Below are 19,440 nucleotides of genomic sequence, written 5' to 3'. Positions count from 1 at the left end.
AAGGATGGACTAGAATAGGGAGAGAATGGAGGTAGGCAGACCCACCCTCAGGTTACAGCAATAGTCCAGGTGAGAGGCAAGGAGGGCTTTGGGGGGGCAGGTCAGAGAAGAAAAACGGCATATTTGGGTGATATTACGAAGGCAGAAACGGCATGAATTGGCAGGAGATTAGATATGGGGGGGGGCAGCTAGGTGGCACAGTGGATAGAGCACCAGCCCTGAAGTCAGGAGGACCTGAGTTCAAATCCGACCTCAGATACTTACTATGTGACCCTGAGCAAGTCACTTAACCCCAATTGCCGAGAGAGAGAGAGAGAGAGAGAGAGAGAGAGAGAGAGAGAGAGAAAGAGAGATTAGATATGGAGAAGTGAGAGATGGTGAGAAATCCAAGATTCCTAGGTACCTGGGTGTGAGTCTCCGTGACCCGGAGGATGTCATTAGAGAGTAAAAAAGAGGAGACAGCTGGGGATCAGGGGTGGGGAAGTTAGTGAAATGAGCACTTACTAAGAGCCTACTGTTTGCTAGAAATGAGGGATATACATATAAAAGGTGAAAGTGTCTACTCTCAGAGAGTGCACATTCTGCTGGGGGATGTGATATTTTCACAACTAGGTGCTTAATTTTGTTGTTCAGTCGTGCCTGACTCTCTGTGACCCCATTTGGGGTTTTCTGGGCAAAGATACCGGAATTGCTACTTCCTTCTCCAGCTCATTTTATAGATGAGGAAACTGAGGCAAACCAGGTAAAGTGAAGTGATTTGCCCAGGGTCATACAGCTGGTAAATGTCTGAGGCCAGATTTGAACTTTGGAAGATGAGTCTTTCTGACCACAAACCCCAGTACTCTATACTGTATCACCTAGGTGGTCTTAATAATTCCAGTTTATTGATTGATTGAAGTAAATAGAAGATCGTGTAAAAATCAGTTCAAAATAATTTCTGACCATTCACTAACAACCTAAGAGGGAAGGGGAGAGGAATCAGAAAAAGTCACTTGGAGGAGGTGTGCTTGAGCTAAGCCTTGAAGAGGGCTGGGGAGTTTGGAGAGGCAGAGAGAACATTCCCTGCTAATGTGACTATGTTTGTCCCCTAAAGTTTTGTGCACTAAAGTGCAGTGGCAAGAGGCCCTGGGTTCAAATCCCACCTCTGCCATTCCTACTGTATGTATGACCTTGGTCAAATTACTTAATTGCCCTAGGCCTCAATTCTGTAAAAATGAAGAGATTGGACAAGACAATTTCCAAGGTCCTTCCTAGCTCAAAGGTGAAGTGGAAAGACTGATGGATGTGGAATCAGAAGACCTGGGGTCAATTCTACTGCCTGTGTGACCCTGGGCAAGTCATTTCACCTTTGTGGGCCTCAGTTTCTTCATCTGTAAATGAAGGGGATCTGGCTAGAGATGATCTCTAAGATAGCTTCTAGTTCTAAATCTGCAGTCCTGTGATCCTGGTGGGCACTTAACACAATGTTTGAATTTAATTGTCCCTGAGTAAGTCATTTCCTCTGGAAATCGCCTGATCTGTAAAACTGGGTTAGTAAACCCTGAGCCTCAGTTTCCTCATCTGTAAAAGAGGGCTTGTAATCCTGGTGCGGCCAGCCTCAAAGGGTTGTTGTGGGGAAAGTGCATATCAAAAGCCTTTAGAGAAAGATGACTGTCATTACGTTAGCCACTGACCCCAGGACTGCCTGCCTGTGTTTGTGTCTTGGTTACATTAGGTAAAACAAGTGTTTTGTTTTGAAAACATCCCAGAGGCCTGAAATCCCTGAAGTGAGCCCGAGGCAGGCGCTAGGAGAGGAGACAGCTCAGGGGATGCGGCAGGGACATGCCCACAGCCCCGGGAGAGAGCCGAGCGGGAGGAAGGACCACTGTCATTAGGCGGAAAAGGCAGCGTCTACTGAAGAGGCAGGGAGATCACATCCCACCCACCCTGAAACCTCACCCGCAGTTTCCTAGCATCATCGGATCAAAGTTTAGTCCTCGTTTTACAGATGACGACACTTGAGGCTCAGAGAGGCTACGTACTTGGCCAAGGTCACCCAATAAATTAATGGTCGAGTTGGGATTCGAACCCAACTGCCCACACTCCCAAGTCTAGAGCCTTTCCCACTGCCCGGAGCTGGGGCTGGTAGTGTCAGCACACCTCTCCCCTGACCCAGGCGCTGGAGGGGCGCCCTGGGAACAGGGCTTGGGGCCCGTGCCCGGCCTCACGCTGACTTCAGCGAATCTCCTGGCTGGGGCCGCAGACTCGGCTGCCCTCCTTGCCTCCCTCTTTCGGGCGCCAGGACTGGCCGAGCCTCGGCTGGTTGCCATGGAGACCGGCGTACACAGTCCAGCGGCTCACGGGGCTCCGGGCTGGCCACCTGCCTCTGAACCTGAGCAGCGCCCCCCAGCCCGGCTCCTCTCCTCCTCTCCGCGGAGGGCGAGGCGCCTCCTCCAACCACGTAAGTAGAGGGCGGACTCCGGGAAGGAGGGCGGGAAGGGGCGCGGGGAGGCGGCGGACACCCCACATGGTCAAGGAAGGGGCCCTGTCCAACCCTTGGGGGCCCCTGCACCCCAACTAGGTTGGGGTCCCGCTGGACACACATAGGACCCCCAGCCATCTCACCCCCAGCACCACCTCCCTCCCAGGTTTGGTTTCTGTCAGTGTTCTCAGAGAGACCCTCCAACGGGAATCTTCACCTCTGGCCAAATTGGACAAATGTTTCCCCACCCACCCCATTCACAGCAGATTCTGTTCATTCATTCATTCTCTCCTTTCGTTCTTTCATTATTAGTCAGTCAAACATTTATTAAGCGCCTACTATGTGCCAGGCACGGTGCTAAGTTCTGGAGATACAAAGAAAGGCTAAACCACCTTCCCTTCCCTCAAGGATCACATTCTAATGGAGGAGATAATAAGTAAATAACTCATATTTATTAAGTTCCTATTATGTGCCAGGCACTGTGCTAAGCACTAGGGACACAAAGAAAGGCTAAACCACTTTTCCTTCCCTCAAGTAGCTCACATTCTAATGGAGGAGATAATAAGTAAATAACTCATATTTATTAAGTTCCTACTATGTGCCAGGCACTGTGCTAAGCACTAGGGATACAAAGAAAGGCTAAACCACTTTCCCTTCCCTCAAGTAGCTCACATTCTAATGAAGGAGATAATAAGTAAATAATCCAGTATTTATTAAGCTCCTACTATGTGCTAAGCACTGAGGACACAAAGAAAAGCAGAAGACAGTCCCTACCCCCATGGAGCTCAGATTTTAATGGAGGAGACAAAATGCAAACAGCTCTGTACAAACAAAATATAGTCAGGATAAAAATGGAGATAATCAAGATTGGGATGTTAGACTCTTCTTGAGGGAAAGCACGTTGTCATTTTCCATCTTTATGTCCCCAACACCTGGTAGAGTGCCCAGTTTAAGACCATGGTGGTGGAGGGGGAGGGAGATTATTTGGGATCCTGGACTTAAACAAAAAAAACTCTTTGTACAGTGGGAGAAATGCTGGATTTGGAGACAGAGGACCCAAGTTCAAAATCCAAGCTCTGCCCCCTTGCTAATCGGGCAAGGAATTTCTCCTCCCTGGACCTCTGTTTTCTCATCTGTAAAATGAGGGAGATGGCCTAGATGACCTCCAAGGTCACTTTCCAGTTCTGAATCTATAATCTTATAACCTGTGCTCCAGTGATAAAGATTAGCAGCTCTTCTGGCACTTATAATTTTAGAGCATTGCCTGGGGACACTAGGAGGACATGTGCTGATCACTAAGCTATTATGTGTCAAGAGCAGAATTTGAACTCAGGTCTTCTTAGTGCAAAGCTAGCCCTCTCTCCATTCCTCCATTGCCTCTTACCCTGCGTATAGTATATGTTCAATAAATATTTGCTGGCTTGAAATGTTTATTGACGTTAGCAAACATTTATTAGTCAGTACCTCGTTGCTCCAGGTACTGTCCCCCGGGGAGACGAGGTGTAAAGTTGGCATTGTGTAGTTGATAGAATTCAAGGGCTTCTGATTCTGGGTTGTTTACCTTCAGACTCAATCTGTGGTTAAATGACTGTATTTTCCTTTCCTTTCATCCTTTCTTGAAAACAAGCTTGACTCTGTTTGGAAATTAAATAGCACCTCTTTCGTCCCCTTCTGGGGAAATGTAAAATGAATCCCCTCACTTGGCTTAGAATAGCTGGTGGGCCATATGGTCTGGAAAATAATTTGTGTAAAAACTATTTCCATTTGTTGTCTTTAGGTAAAAACTGGCAAACAATATTTGGCTCATGTATTATATTTCACAATGTTTTGAGGTAGGCTCAATACAAACAGTTCCAACCTATTAATAGTTTTCACATTTCTAAGGCACTTAACAAAGTGATTTTTCATTCATCAAGATTCATTTTTGTTGTTGATGTTTAGTCATTGTCTGACTCTTCATGACCCCATCTGGAGTTTTCTCAGCAAAGATACTGGGGTGGTTTGCCATTTCCTTCTCCAACTCATTTGACAAATGAGGAAACTGAGGCAAGCAGGGTTAAGTGACTTGCCCAGGGTCACACAGCTAGTGATGTCTGAGGCCAGACTTGAACTCCAGTCTTCCTGACTCCAGGCCCAGTGCTCTATCCATTATGCCACCCAGCTGCCCAAAGTCTAATTTTACACTTGAGGAAACCGAGGCCCAGAGAGTTTGAGAGATTTAACCAGTGTGACACAGGTAATAAGTACTGCAGCTGGGAGAGAAAGTTAACTATTCTGACCTCAGGTAAGTCATATCTCTCTTTGCCTCAGTTTCCTCATTAGTTAAATGAGAAGGTTGGCCAAGATGACTTCCAAGGTCCCTTCCAGCTCTGTGATTCTCTGACTCTATTGGTTTTTCTATCATTTTTCTCCACCACACCACACTGCCTTTCTAACATTAAAAATGTACTTTTGAATAAGTCATCCCAGAGACTTAAGGGGAGTAGGAAAGAAAGTTAACCCAGATTTTTTCTCCCTTCCTTCTTGACTTCCTTCCCCAAACAATTATTTGATGCCATCATGTGCAGAACAGTATATTAAGCAAAGGAGATATAAGGCTAGAGGTGATACAGTCCTCCCCTCAGGAGGCTTACAGGCTACTAGCTGCCTGATATGTTTTACTAGAGTTTACTACAATGCATTCAATTTCTCTTTTCCTCTCTTCCTTTTTTTTTTATTCTTTGTTACAAGGGCACTCTGGCGAACAATTTCGATGTCTAAATCACTAGAATTTGGTTTGTTTGTTTTGTGTTTGTTTTTAATACTCCAAACATTTCCCTAGGTTTTTCTTATAGAAAAAAATTCTCTCCAATTTTACTTCCAGCAACTACCTCCCCACCACATGCCACACTTACTATCTTCATCACAGCCAGATTCACTTATTTAAAAGTTGTGAGGCTCAGATTCTTAAAATCTGGCCTGCTTGCAATGGCTCACAAAGGCTCAGATTCTTGTAATCTGGCCCGCTTACATTAGCAACACAAATACTTAGACTCCTTAAGAGTCTGGTCAACATGGTGGATTCCTAAAATCTCACCCACCCCCTGATCCACGTTCTAATAAACCTTGTCTTTGGCTGAAAGAACACTTGGGTCAAATTCATTCAAACAAGACCTACATGTGGTGATTTTGGGGTCCTAGCACCCCTAAATGTCAACATTTTGGTGGCCTGTACAGGGAAGCTGCCTAACCCCAAGCTCTTCTCCAGCCAAGACTGGAAAGCATGTAAGCCTCCCTGCCCCTTTCTTGCCCTGCAGTTGGGGTCACTTTCCAAGCACCTGAGAAGGCTTGGAGGTGCTTTTGAGGTAGACAGTTATGAGGCTGTCTCGAACTCAGCCTGGTTCGGTTTGAGGCCATGGACCTGGGTACACCTTCCTAAGCATAGCGGACAAGGATGGATGCCCTATCCAGAAGTGTATACCCAATTCTGTCAGTTCTCTGGGTGCTAGGGAATTGGAGAAAACTGCTGTTGCTTTTTGGTTCCTTGAGGCTTACTTACTCCCTTCCCTCTACACCCCTGAACTCTCCTTCATGGGGGTTACAGTAAAAGTTAGAACAGCGAAAAATATCTTAGCAGATTCTGAAGGTTTGATCATTAAAGAGTTTTGAAACACCTCCTTACAACCCTGGTCACTCCTTTCCCTTGAGTCAAGAGGGTATCTGTTAACCCCTCTCATAGAAGAAGAGAGATTTTCCCCTCCCCCCACCCCCACCCCCCACCCCCCACCCCCCACTTCTGAATTCGTCCTCCCCCACCTGGCAAAAGGAAGGAGGGGGAGGGGCAGCAACTACAACATGGGCCCCACTGACAATGGCCTTGGGCCTTGGGGCAACCTTTGCCTGGAAGCATCACCCAGGCTCAGCACATCCTGCTCACTCCCACCCGCACCCCCACCTCAGCTCCCAGCGGCTGTAGGGAGAGAGGGAAGGGGGATGGGTCAAGGTAAAGAAACTAGCCTCGAACTTGGGTAAGCACACTCTTATAAAGTTGTAGTTTTAACTGTTAATTATGAGATGTTGATTCTCTGTATAAAGTAATTTGGAAATGCATTTAACAAAACTGAAATCACCTGATTGGTAATGAGTTTGTTTCAAGTTTCAAACTGGTAAACTTTTAGTATCAGTTATGTCAAGCAACCTTTCATAATTTGGCTACAGTTAAAACAATTTGGCTATTGTTGGTTATTGTTTTAACTTGTAAACTTCCCAAAAAGCTTGTTTGAGTTTTGTCTTGCTGAGAATTTGCAAGTATATAGAAATAATCTCTAATGATTGGTTTTTTACACCAAGACAAATTTAAAGTTGAGATGTAAATCCTGGAAAAGTTTTTCCTAAGCTGTGATTAGTGAAACTTGCTGCTTGAGATAAAAGCTCATGGCACCGTGAGTGATTTTATTTTGAGTTGTCTGATGGATCATAATAATCCATCGATAATCAGCAATTCACCGAGAGAAATGTCACAAGCTACTCAGAGAGAATGTGATACAAGTGAGAAGTCAGCATGGGGAAGGGGAGAAGCTGAGAGGATAATTCTAGCCTCAATCTAAGACGGGATCCTCCTGGCTCAGTTTCCCCATTATGTTCCTTTGAAAAGGAATGTTGCACACCTGGCTATTCCTGAGTCTGGCTATGAGGTGGATTTGATATTGCATGGTTGGAAAACTGTGGATTATCTGAATTCAAGCAGAGCTAAAGATGTTTTATTCTGAAATATTTGGGCCCTAAATCTAGTCCCTACTTTAGCCTTTCATAGCAAATTTCTATAGTCAGAGCAAATAGAGAGCAAAAGATAGAAGCACAATGCAAGTGTGTGAAATCTTGCAGTTTTGATCTGAATGTGTAGTCATTTAATACCCCCAAACAACTGAAATTAAATCAGAACATCTTCAGTTTGGTTTGGGGGGAGGGAGAATTTCAGTGATAATTGAAGTGAAAGTCAGTCTCAGCAAATTCATTTGTGTAACTATTGAACCCTGGGATGGAAAACTTCTACCTGAAAAAGTGTTACATAAACTTGAGAAAAAGTAACAAGGTCAGATAATCCTGCAGGTCAAATGTAAATGATTTTAATGGGGATCTTACACTTTTACTTCTCCCTACATCTGGCCCTGCAGTCTTTTCTGTCAGATTTGTGTCTTCCAGACTACAGGCCATTCACCTACAGTTGGTAGCAAACAGCGGGTACCAGCCAATGTCCCCCCATCATCCCCGGGATGCAGCCTGTGCTCGGTTCCAGTCAACCTCTTCTTTGGGAACCCCTCGAGGCAGGGACAGCTCTATGCCCCTTGCCAGCAGGAAGCAGTTTCAGAAGCCGAGACCTTCACCCCTTACCCCAAAAGAATTTGGGTCCCATTTGTTTGAGGGGGGAATGATGAGGATGGGGGATGAACCCCTAAAAGGAAAAGACCATGTCTTTGGGATCTGGAGCCCAAAAAGGAAAAGCCCTGGACTTTGGCCAAATGTTTGGCATTGCCTGAGGCTGTAATCCTATCAACTGGCCTTTCATTATTTCCTATGCCCAATCTCCCATTTCTCTGTTACCCTTAACCTATCCTAGCCCTCCATTGTCTATTACCTCCCGATGGCCCCCAGGCACTTCCCACCCTTAATCCTATCTAGGCTCAGTTCTCCATTGGCCATGTGGTCCAGGTCTGTCACCCAACATACTGGCCACTCCCATCCAGATCCTCCCTAGACCCCTCCTCCTGTACCCCAATTGATAAATGGTCAAAGGATATGAACAGGGAGTTTTCAGAGGAAGAAATTAAAGCTGTCTCTAGTCATATGAAAAATGTTCTAAATCACTATTGATTAGAGAAATGCAAATCAAAATAACTCTGAAGTACCACATCACACCTATCAGATTGGCTAACATGATAAAATAGAAAAATGATAAATATTGGAGAAGATGTGGGAAAATCGGAATACTAATACATCGTTGATGAAATTGTGAACTGATCCAACCTTTCTGGAGAGCAATTTTGTGCTTTATTTTATTTTAATTATTTTAAGTTTTCATTGTGTGTGTGCGTGTGTGCATGAGCGCTCGCACTCAATTAAGACAGTTTTCACTGTTAAAAAAAAAAGAAAGAAAATCCATTGAGTTAAGCCTCCATGTTTTCATAGCATTCTTCCTTATAGACACAGGGGCTCTCTCAGCTTGGTGAAACATGTCCATCCAAAGGAGTCAACCAGAAGCGTGGACTCTGAAGGCCTCAGGAGTGCTGCAACCAGCAAGAGTTAACAGGTTAAACTGCAGGATTCCAGGCCAGGGGAGTTGACACCTTCTCTGGAAGGCCCTGAAGGGGTGGGGCTACCTCCTATAAAAGGAGAGCACCCTGCCCCTCACACACACTGCCTGGAGTGGAGCTGAAGTCTCTGCCTCTCTGTTGCTGCAGAAAAGAAGCAACTGGAGAGAGAAGAATGGCTGCTGTTGTAGAAGTGCTGCAGGAATTGCAGAGGGAAATCACCTGCAGCATCTGTTGGAGCTACTTCTCTGAGCCGATCACCATCGGGTGTGGGCACAGCTTTTGCAGAGTATGTCTCTCCTGGAGCTGGAGACTCAGTGCTGCAACCTCCTCTTGTCCTGAATGCAGGCAAGTGTTCCAGCTTAGAGAATTCCTGGCAGTCAATGGGCTTCTAGCACAGCTGACTGACCAGGGCAAACAGCTCTGCTCCATGCTTTTGCAGAGTACTGAAGGGCAGAGCCAGTGTGCCAGGCACAAGCAAGTCCTCAAACTCTTTTGTGAGGATGAGCAGACACTGCTCTGTGTGAGATGTTCCCAAAGCCCAGAGCATGAGGCTCACAAGATCTCTCCTGTAGAGGAGGCTGCTAAGAAATGCAAGGAGAAGCTCCAGCACATTCGGAGTCACTTGAAGAAGCAATTGGAGGAAGCTGAGGAGGAGAGACCTGCTGTTGACTGGCATACGATGATCAGAAGAGAATATAACAACCTGCACCACTTCCTAATGGAGGAACAATTCCGGTGTGTTGAAAGGGTGAAGAAAGAGCAAAGAGCAAGCCGGGACAGACTATCCCAACACATGCAAACCCTTCAGGACCTCATGCTAGAGCTGCAGGAAGCAGGTCGCCAACCCAATGTGGAGCTGCTCCAGGATGTCAAGGAGTTGCTGGGAAGGAGTAAGGCAGTGTTGCCCCAAAGGGTCAAGGCTGTCTTCCCAGAGCTGAGGGAATATCCCATCCCTGGCAGCATAGAGATGCTCCGCCGATTCAGAGTGGACATCACAATGGACCCCACAGCAGCCAGTCCCTGTGTGACTGTTTCTGAGGATCTGAAGAGTGTGAAGATTGGAGAAGGCTGGCGGGTGGAGTCCGGGCATCCTGAAAACTGTGCTTTCCACGCGGTCCTTGCTACACAGGCCTTCAGCTCGGGCAGACAGTACTGGGAGGTGGATGTGACTCAACTACCTGAATGGATGCTGGGGATCTATACTCCCAACTTGAGGAGGAAAAGGGATAGGAATATGAATGCCTATGACTCTGTGTTCCTGCTTCACTGTAACAAGAAAGAAGAGGATTACTATTTGCAAACCTATCCCGGATCATTGAAATATCGAATAAAAAAACGAATGCCCAGGATTGGGGTGTACCTGGAATATATCTCTGGCACTCTAGGCTTTTATAACGTTCTCCAGCACTCCCTCATTTATAGATTCCACTCTATTCCTTTCACGGGACCCGTCACACCCTTCTTTTCTCCTGGCATCCCACTTCCAGGAACAAAGGTTGGTCCCATGACTCTCTGTCCAATGGACTCTCATCTTTGTGCTTCCTGCTATTCCTGTCTCTGAGCATCTCTCCAGGAGGAATCCCAACCCACCACTAGGCTCCCTGGCTGTGGTCCTTCAGTTTCCAGCCTTCCCTGCAAGAGGATGATCGTCAGTTACTTTATGATGAAGGAGACAGCTCTCTGCTCACTAGTGGAGACTTGCCTTCCACATTGCAAGCTGAAGGAGCTCATTCCCAACTGTTTTGTACTCTTATCCTCAATTGATCCAGTCCATCAATTTTCACAATGAACCAATCTTGTTTCAGCAGTAAATAAAAAAAAACTTACATGAGCACTCTGGTTCTGTCATGTTTCATTTTCTCCCTAGAATTCATCACAGCCCTGTGAGGTTGATAGATTTCAATTTTGTCCAGTCCTTTTACCCCTTGAATTGCGCTAAACCTTCCTTTGAGCCCTATTTAATATAAAATGAAATAAATTCTAGCATTTACTGTGGAAAAAAAAAGTTCTAGGGCCTCCCCTCTGTTAATTACCTCCTATTTATCCTGTCTGTAACTTGCTTTATATATGTATACATACACACATATTTGTTTACATGTTGTCTTCTCAGCTTGATTACAAGCTCCTTCGGGGCAGGGTCTTTGCCTCATTTTGTATTTCTGATAGCTTATCACCAGGTGTCTAGCACATAGTAGGTGCTTAATAAATGTTTGATTTATTGATTGATTGGTTGATCTCATTAATGTCTGGCTTCATAGAAAATAACTGGATTCTCTAATCTGCTTTTGTATTCAAAACTTATATGTTGTTTTGGTTGAAGTATAAGAGAAAAACTGACAGCATACAGATAGGTAGTTGGAAAAGGCAGGAGGATTTTAATAGGTAAATAATGTCTTGGTATTATTATGAAGGCCAGCTGGGTGTTGCAGTGGGTAGAGCACTGGGCCTAAAGTCAGGAAGACTTCTCTTTCTGAGTTCAAATCTAGCCCAAGTCACTTACTTGCTGTGTGACTCTGAGCAAGTCACTTAACCCTTTTTGCCTCAGTTTCCTCATCTGTAGAATGAACTGGAGGAGGAAATGGCAAACCACTCCAATATTTTGTCCAAGAAAATCCCAAAATGAGATCACGAAGAGTCATACAGGACTGAAAAATGATTCAACTCAAAATATTATAAAAATAGTTTTGACCTCTCAGACCCCCTGAAAGGGTCTCAGGGACCCCCAGGGTCCACAGACCACACTTTGAGTACCTCTGCCCTACCTCATACTATACCAAGAATGCAATTGTAATTTAGCCAAGTCACAATCTCTTCCCTCTTTGACAACTTCCACAAGTGCTAGACTCTGGACCTCATAAATATTACTGTGTGGTAGAATCTAGTTGACCAAAATAATGTACTACTGAGTAATTTCAAGACTGCCCTTTTTCAGAGAGGTAGAATGGGGTAAATTATCTCACATAAAACAGATAAGAAAAGGCTTTTACAGTGGAGGGGAAACAGGGAAGGTGAGAAGGAATGAGTGAATCTTATTCTCATCAGATTTGTCTTAAGGAGGGAATAACATACACACTCACTTGGGTATGGAAATCTATCTTACCCTACAGGAAAACGGGGGTGGGGGGTGGGGGGGAAGGGGACAAGAGAGCAGGGGGATGATAGAAGGGAGGGCAGACCTGGGGAGGGGGTAATCAGAAGCAAACACTTCTGAGGAGGGACAGGGTCAAAAGAGAGAATAGAATAAATGGGGGGCAGGATAGGATGAAGTGAAATATACTTAGTTTTTCACACCATGACTACTATGGAAGTGTTTTGCATGACTACACATGTGTAACCTGTATCGAGTTGCTTGCCTTTTCAATGAGGGTGGGTGGGGAGAGAGGAAGAGAGAAAATTTGGAACCCAAAGTTTTAAAAACACATGTTAAAAACAAATTGTTTTCACGCGCAACTGGGAAATAAGAAATACAGGAAATGGGGTATAGAAATCTATCCTGCCATACAGGAAAATAGAAAGGGAAGGGGATAAGAGAAGGTGGGGGGGTGAGATAGAAGGGAGGGCAGATTAGGGGAAGGGGTATACAGAATGCATGCCATCTTGGGGTGGGGGGAGGGATGAGATGGGAAGAAAATTTGGAATTCAAAATCTTGTGGAAGTAAATATTGAAAGGGGAAACAGTAAAGGAACACTGTGCCACATAAGCCTAATGAGTTACCATGTTCAAAAAATGAATCCATTAAACAAGATACTCTTTGGGTCCAATACAAAAAAAAAAAGAAAAAAGAAAAAAGACTGCCCTTTTTTCCTAACTAAATTAATTTTTTAATGAAAATCTTGCAGGGAGAAGAGCAATCATGAAAGCCTTTTTAAAATGCTCTGAAGGCTTTATTTTCCTGAGAAGATATACTACCATTGGAAGGCATGAAAATTCAGACATTATTTTAAAGGTAAGACCCCCTCCCTGCCCCCCCCAAAATGTTTCCAGGTAGTATAGATTCCCTTAGACCATAACCTCATTCCTTTAGGGATTTAGTCCCCTTTCAACCAGTAATTAATTCTTGAATTTCACCATTTCTCATTGGAATATTTGCATCTTTTCATAGCAGGAGATAGCTTTTAAGTAAGTGGTAGGCCAGGCTGGTGAGACATACCCTTCTTGAAAAATAAAGATTAGTCACTTGTTGCTTAGGAGATGGTGACGGAGGAGAAGTCTCAGGGGCATTCAGGATGGTGGCAGTCACCTAGGGCTGTTAATGAGATGTTTTGAAATGGTATCTATTAGAGGAAATCTTTACAGCAAACATTGAAAATTAAGATACACTCTTAGCACACAGAAGGTAAGACAACATATACCCCCTTGGTTTTAGTGTGGGAAACAGGGAATCAGCACCTGATTCAAGAAAAAAACACTGATTCAAGAAAAAAATCAGTTTCCATTTTTTGGAAGGAGGCAGATGGCGGTAGATATGGCATGGCCCTCTCTATCTCTGACAATGCTTTGCTTTTCATATATCTTCCAAGGAGGCTATTAATGGCCTTACGGGCCTACCTTAGGACAGGTCTTTGCCTGAAATGGAAATGGATTGGGAAAAGGAGATGTCATTCACAGCAGTGGACTTGCTTGGCAAATTAGTAACTGTGTTTACATCAGGGTTTTTATGTTTGTATCAGAAAAGCCAAATGAAAGATACCCTATATAGATTTCAGTACACATTCTCCTGATTGTGTCCCCCGATAAAAAGTAGGCTCCCTGAGGTCAGGGAATGGTTCATTTTTGTCTTTGACTCTCCAGGGCAGCCTCTGGAAGAGGGAGAGCCTCTGTGTTCGTTTAAAAGAAGCACTTTCCTGATCCCTCTTTTTGCTGGCAGCTACCCTCTGTTTATTATCCCTGCCTGTCCTGTGTATATCTTGTTTGTACATAGCTGTTCACATGTTGTCTCTGCAATTAGACTGTTCCTTTGGATTGGGTTTGGCGGTATTTTTTTTTTTTGGCCCTTCTTTGTATCTTCAGCTCTTAGAACATTGCCCAGTGCAAAAGAAATTCTCAATGAAGTCTGTTGACTTGACCTGACTTATTAACTCTCCCCTCCAACACAGATGGCAACCTAACTATAACTTAAGGGACCTTAGTGGCCATCTAGACCATCTTTGTTATTTTAGAGATGAGCAAACTGAGGCTCCAGAAAGTTGTTACTTTCCCAAGGTCTCATAGGGAGGAAGCATCAGAGGCAGCATTCGAACTCAGGTCTTCTGATTCCAGATGCAATATGCTTTCTATCATGCCATGCTGAATAAAGGGCTCAAAAGTACCTTAGCAGAGCATGTGGTCCCACTGCCTCATTTTACAGATAAGGAATATGACACCCATAAACTTTAAGTGACCCACCTGTGGTCGTTTAGCTAGTAAGTGTCTGAGGCTAGAGTTGAACTCAGGTCTTTCTGATTCCTAAGTCAGCACTCTATTGACTATGCCCCATGGGCTCTGCATGTCATCATTATTATTATTGTCATAAAAATAGCTGATTTTACATAGTAACTTAAGGCTTACAAAACACTTTGCAAACATCATCTCATCTGATTCTCATAACAAACCTTGTGAGGGAGTTATAGCAGATATTATTACCTCCATTTTACAGATGAGGAGACCAGGGCTCAGATGCCAGTAAACGTCAGAGGCAGGATTCTTCCCTGATTCTCAATCAGGACTTGAATTCTTTCCATTACATCATTCTGCCTGTCATCTGGTATTCATTCATTCCACAAATAGTCACATTTACTTTCAGGGAGTTTGCAGTCTTAATAGATATGATGAGATAAGATACAAAATGGAATATGCTGAGTTCATAAACAGAGGTCTGTTGTTATTATTGTTCAGTCACGTCCAACTCTGTGACCTCATTTGAGGGTTTCTTGGCAAAGGTACTGAACTAGTTTGCCATTTCCTTCTCTAGCTCATTTTACAGATGAAGAAACTGAGGCAAACAGAGTTAAGTGACTTGCCCTGAGTCACACAGTAAGTGTCTGAGGCTGGATTTGAATGAAGGTCTTCCTGACTCCAGGTCTGGTGCTCTAATCCACTTCGCTACCTAGCTGCCTTTGTACCACCTAGCCTCCTCATAAAAGGGGCATAAAAGGAAGACCAAATAGTAAATGACCAGATGTGGAGAGATCACTTCCACTAAGCCAGGAAAAATCTTTGTGGAGGAGGTAGTATTTAGGAATCTCTTTGATCCCATATTAGAGTTTTTCTTGCAGGAATAACTAAAAGCCTACTCAGCTGTGCTCAGAAGAGCTGGTTGTTAAATTTTCAATGTGATAATTTACACTTCAGAAATTGGCAAATGCTACAAATCATGGTTTGATTTATTGGATGAGTTTTTTTGGTTTTTTTTATTGCCTAGACTTAAAAGAGTGATGGAGAAAAATCTAATAAAGGAGATTAAACTGGAAAAGGTGTCCAGCCTATTTGGAGAGCCAATTGCGAAACATTTACCAGCATACCCCTGGGTCTACTGCAAACAACCATCATCACAGCCTATCTTTTTCACCATGCTTTTCTAAGTCTAAAATCCATCAGAGACTCACTTTTTTTTCTCTACAGGTTGTTAAGCATTTTAATCTGCCAGGATTTTCTTGTATTGTTTGAATTATGAGGAAATAGGTGATGTTTCATTTTTGGCTTCTCCTATGATAATGGTACCTTAGGTACGCTATTTTTCCTTTGAAAAGAATGACCAAATATTAGACCTGGGGGACAGGGAGGGCCTTTAGAATGTAGGATTTCAAAGTGGGAAGGGGCCTTAGAACACGGAACATCAGAATGGGGAGAAGCTTTAATGGTTGTCCAGTCCAGCTTCCTCATTTCACAAATATAAAATTGAAACCCACAGATGGAGAGTCACACATTAAATGGTTCCTCTGGTGGTTACCTAAGACCTTACTGAAAATGAATGACAGAGCCAGACCTAGAAACCAGATCTCGTAGTCCACCAAGCTAGCACACTCTGTCTATACTCCCAAAACATCTCCTCTATGCAAAACACACCAGAACTTATTCATCCAAAAATACCTGAGTTCAAATATCACCTCAGACATTTATTAGTTTTGTGACCTTGGGAAAATCACTTCACCTCTGTCTACCTCAGTTTCCTCAACTGTAAAATGGGAATATCAATAGCATCTACCTCTCAGGGTTGTTGTGAGGGTTAATCAAGATAATAATTTGTAAAGCACTTAGCACATGCTCAGCATCTAGTAGGTGCTTAATAAATGTGACTTTTCTACCCCTCCCCCTCCCCCTTCTCCTCCTCCTTCTTCTTTTCTCCTTGTGAGACTGTACTTCTACTGAGATTGTAATTTCTGAGAATTTTTGAAATTCCTCTTTGGAAATTTCCTTCAGAAGCCTTAACATATTTTTGAAAATATCTACAGTAGGGACAAACCTCAAACTCATTATGAAAATAGAACTCATTATTGTTCTCCTCCCTCCCTCCCCCTCTCTTCTTCACTTCCCTGCTTCTATTACGAACACCCCGACACACACCCTTCCAGTCACTTTAGTTAACAACTTTGGCAACCTTATCGATTCCTTTCTTGCTTACCCCCATAACCAAACAGTTGTCACGTTTCATCACCACCTTCCTTGCATTTCTTTCATAGGTCACCTTCTTTCTATTCACACTCGAGTCCCCACCATAACTCAACCCTCTTTGCTTTCCCTGCTTCCAGCCTCTCCCCACCCCCCTCTACTCCATCCTCCGATCAGCTGCCAGGAAGAGATCTTCCTAAAACAAGGGTCTAATCAGGTCATTCCCCTTCTCAATAAACTCCAATGGCTCCCTATTGACTCTTGGATCAAATGTCACTTCATATGTATCTGATTCTTTTTAAATTTCTATTTTCCATGTAGGTTTTTAAATAGACACAATTAGTGGTCCAATGATTTTTTTGTTGTTTTTCTGTCATTTATCAGTCATGTCCAACTGTTTGTGACCCCCATTTAGGGTTTTCTTAGCAGAGGTACTGGAGCAATTTGACATTTCCTTCTCCAACTCGTTTTACAGAAGAGGAAACTGAGGCAAAAAGGCTGAGTGACTTGCCCTGGGTCCCACAAAGCGTAATTGTCTGAGGCCGGATTTGAACTGGCACATAGAGTGCTTGTTGACTGATTGCCTAACAATCTTAGCTCCTTTAGAATTGCTTAAAGGAAAGCACCATGTTTTTATCTTTCTTTGTACTCCCAGCACTCGGCACAGTGCCTGGCACATAGTAAACACTTAATAAATACTTGTTGTTGACTGATTCATTGACAGTAAAAAACATCACCAGCATGAATCCCTAATATATGTGTATTAGTTACATGCGTATTATTGGACACAGGGCAGCTAGGTGGCACAGTGGACAGAATGCCAGGCCTGGGGTGAGGAAAAGCTGAGTTGATGCCCTGCAGGCCTTCTCTCTCAGGCTCCAGAAACTTCTTCATCCCAGAAGCTCATTCCAGCCCTGGACTTCATCCCTCAGAAGGGCTCTCAAGGCTACACTCCAGACTTTTTCATAGTCCTCTTCTCATCTGATCTCCTCATTTTACAAACGAGGAAACCAAAGTCAGAGCAGTTTAAGGACCTTGTCCAAGGGCATGCAGGGAGTAAGCTTCAGGGGCAGGATTTGAACCCAGGTCTTCAGATTCCAAAGACAAAGCAATTCCCATTTTGTGTGTTATTGCATTGTGTTTGGAGGTTCACTGGAAGAGCAATTCATTGAATTGAACTGACACCTAAATGCAGTGTTGTTTCCTGCTTACCACCTTGTCCCTCTACTGGGCATGCCATTTGAGGTGTGGTCATCTGGACTCAACTTTCTTGAGTCACCCCAAATGGCACTGCCTGCAGACAGTTCTTGAGGATGAAGTCATTAGTTCCCCAACTGTTTGGGTCAAGAGTTCCAGAGTGAGAATTTAAGGCTGGCTCCCAAGCTCATTTGAAGGCATGAGTTCTGATCTAATCTTAAATTAAACTCATATTTTTGGTGCCACCGTGCTTTGAGCGGGACAAGTACAAAGTGGAGATAAGACACAATCCCTGATCTCAGGAAGAAAACGAGTAGAAAGATAAGTCACACACACAGGGTAACTACACTGTACAATATTATATCATCAGGGCAATAGTGAGGTCCAAATTGCTATGGGAGCTCTCAAGGAGAAGGGAATTACTGATGAGGGATCAGGGAAGGCTTCCTGGAAGAGCAACCACTTGGGTTGCACTTTATAGGATGAGGAGGAATTTAGCAAAGGGGAAAGAAGGGCATTCTAGGCATCAGGAACAGTGTCAGCAAAGATATGAGGGTGGGAAAATATGGCTCACATGCAGGGAACAGAGAGTAGTTTAGTTTGACTATGGCATACAGAGCACAGAGAGGAGCAAAATGAGATAATCCTGGAAAGGTAGGGAGAGGTAGATCGTATTGCTGCTCGGATGGCAGACAAAACAGTTTGTATATTAATTGGGGGCAAAATGGTTGAGCAGAGGAATGATGTGATTAGATCTATGTGGAAGAAAAATCATTCTAGTGCCTACCTTCTGTTAATTATTTCCTTTTTATCATGCACATAGCTTGCTTTGTATATTTATTTGCATACTTTCTCCACCATTAGATTGTAAGCTCCTTGAGGGCAGGGGCTATTTTTTTTTTGCCTGGTTTTATATACTCAACACTTCAAACAGTGCCTGGTACACAGTAGGCACTTCATAAATGTTTATTTCTTTATTTATTTATTAATGCTGGAAGTGGAATAAGAAATGGATTGAGTGGGGTGGAGAAAGTAGGAAGGTCAACTAGGAGGTTAATGCAATAGTAATTAGAACCCAAACTAGGAAGATGATAATATGACTAGACAGGGTGCTGGTAAATATGTAGCACCTGGTTCTCTGAAAATAGACAGCTCAACATAATGTAACCTGTATCATTGCCATTTTCTCCATCACTTTCTCAAGTCTAGAAAATCAACAAAGCAATGAAGCCCTAATTTGTAGCATTTACCAATATCCCAGGTGGACAATTTAACAATCAGCTCTTGCAAATATCTTTGAGCTGGCTATATAACATCCTGTATATCAAAGACATTGCCAAAGTACCATTGACAATACTTGGGGACTGACACCACAGGAAAAGTGAGGAACGGAAGGTCGACGACAACCCCAAGTCATTCTCAGGATCTTTTAATCAGGCCTTACTTTTTAATAATGTATAATTCAGCACATTTAAAAATGAAGCAACTTTTTGTAATGGCATTCCAGATGCTTCATTCTCTTCCTTAATAAGCCCTAACTGCCCTCTATCTTCTCATTAGTGGAAAAGTCAGTTTTGCAGCAGCTTTTTTCTAGAGGAAGACAGCTCAGCAGGAATGAATCAGACAAAGGCAAACTGCCCCACAAGACTATGGAGTGCTTTCCCATTGGCCTATGGGGCAATCCCAATTGTCTGCAGTCAGCCAGGTCTGTAGAAGGCTCAGTGGTCGTAGCTCTGCTCCCCCTGGAAAATGGGACCCCCAGCCTAGCCTCGTGGCATTAGCTCAGCCAGCTTTGGAGGGGCCTGGGGCTTAGAGACTCATACAAGGTTAGCACGCACAGGGTCAGCAATGTGTCAGGACCTCAGTCACAGAAGGAAACATGTAATGGCATCACTAGGTTTGCA

The 19,440-nt window shown here is 43.8% G+C and overlaps 1 protein-coding gene across 1 annotated transcript in view; it reads left to right on the top strand.

Annotated features, from left to right (window-relative positions):
* The first annotated feature begins 2,307 nt into the window (after positions 1-2,307).
* The window catches only part of FHAD1 (forkhead associated phosphopeptide binding domain 1), a 174,400-nt gene continuing 157,267 nt past the window's right edge, over positions 2,308-19,440 (top strand). The window contains exons 1-2 of the mRNA XM_027859802.1: positions 2,308-2,440; positions 12,592-12,698. Coding sequence (XP_027715603.1) covers positions 2,308-2,440; positions 12,592-12,698 — 240 coding nt within the window. The remainder of the gene's footprint in view (positions 2,441-12,591; positions 12,699-19,440) is intronic.

This window comes from Vombatus ursinus, unplaced genomic scaffold (genome assembly GCF_900497805.2).
Source record: "Vombatus ursinus unplaced genomic scaffold, bare-nosed wombat genome assembly UNPS02014172.1, whole genome shotgun sequence".
In the NCBI taxonomy this organism is placed as follows: domain Eukaryota; kingdom Metazoa; phylum Chordata; class Mammalia; order Diprotodontia; family Vombatidae; genus Vombatus; species Vombatus ursinus.
Note: the sequence above shows the minus strand (reverse complement) of the source record. Positions and strands in the feature narration are given on the sequence as shown.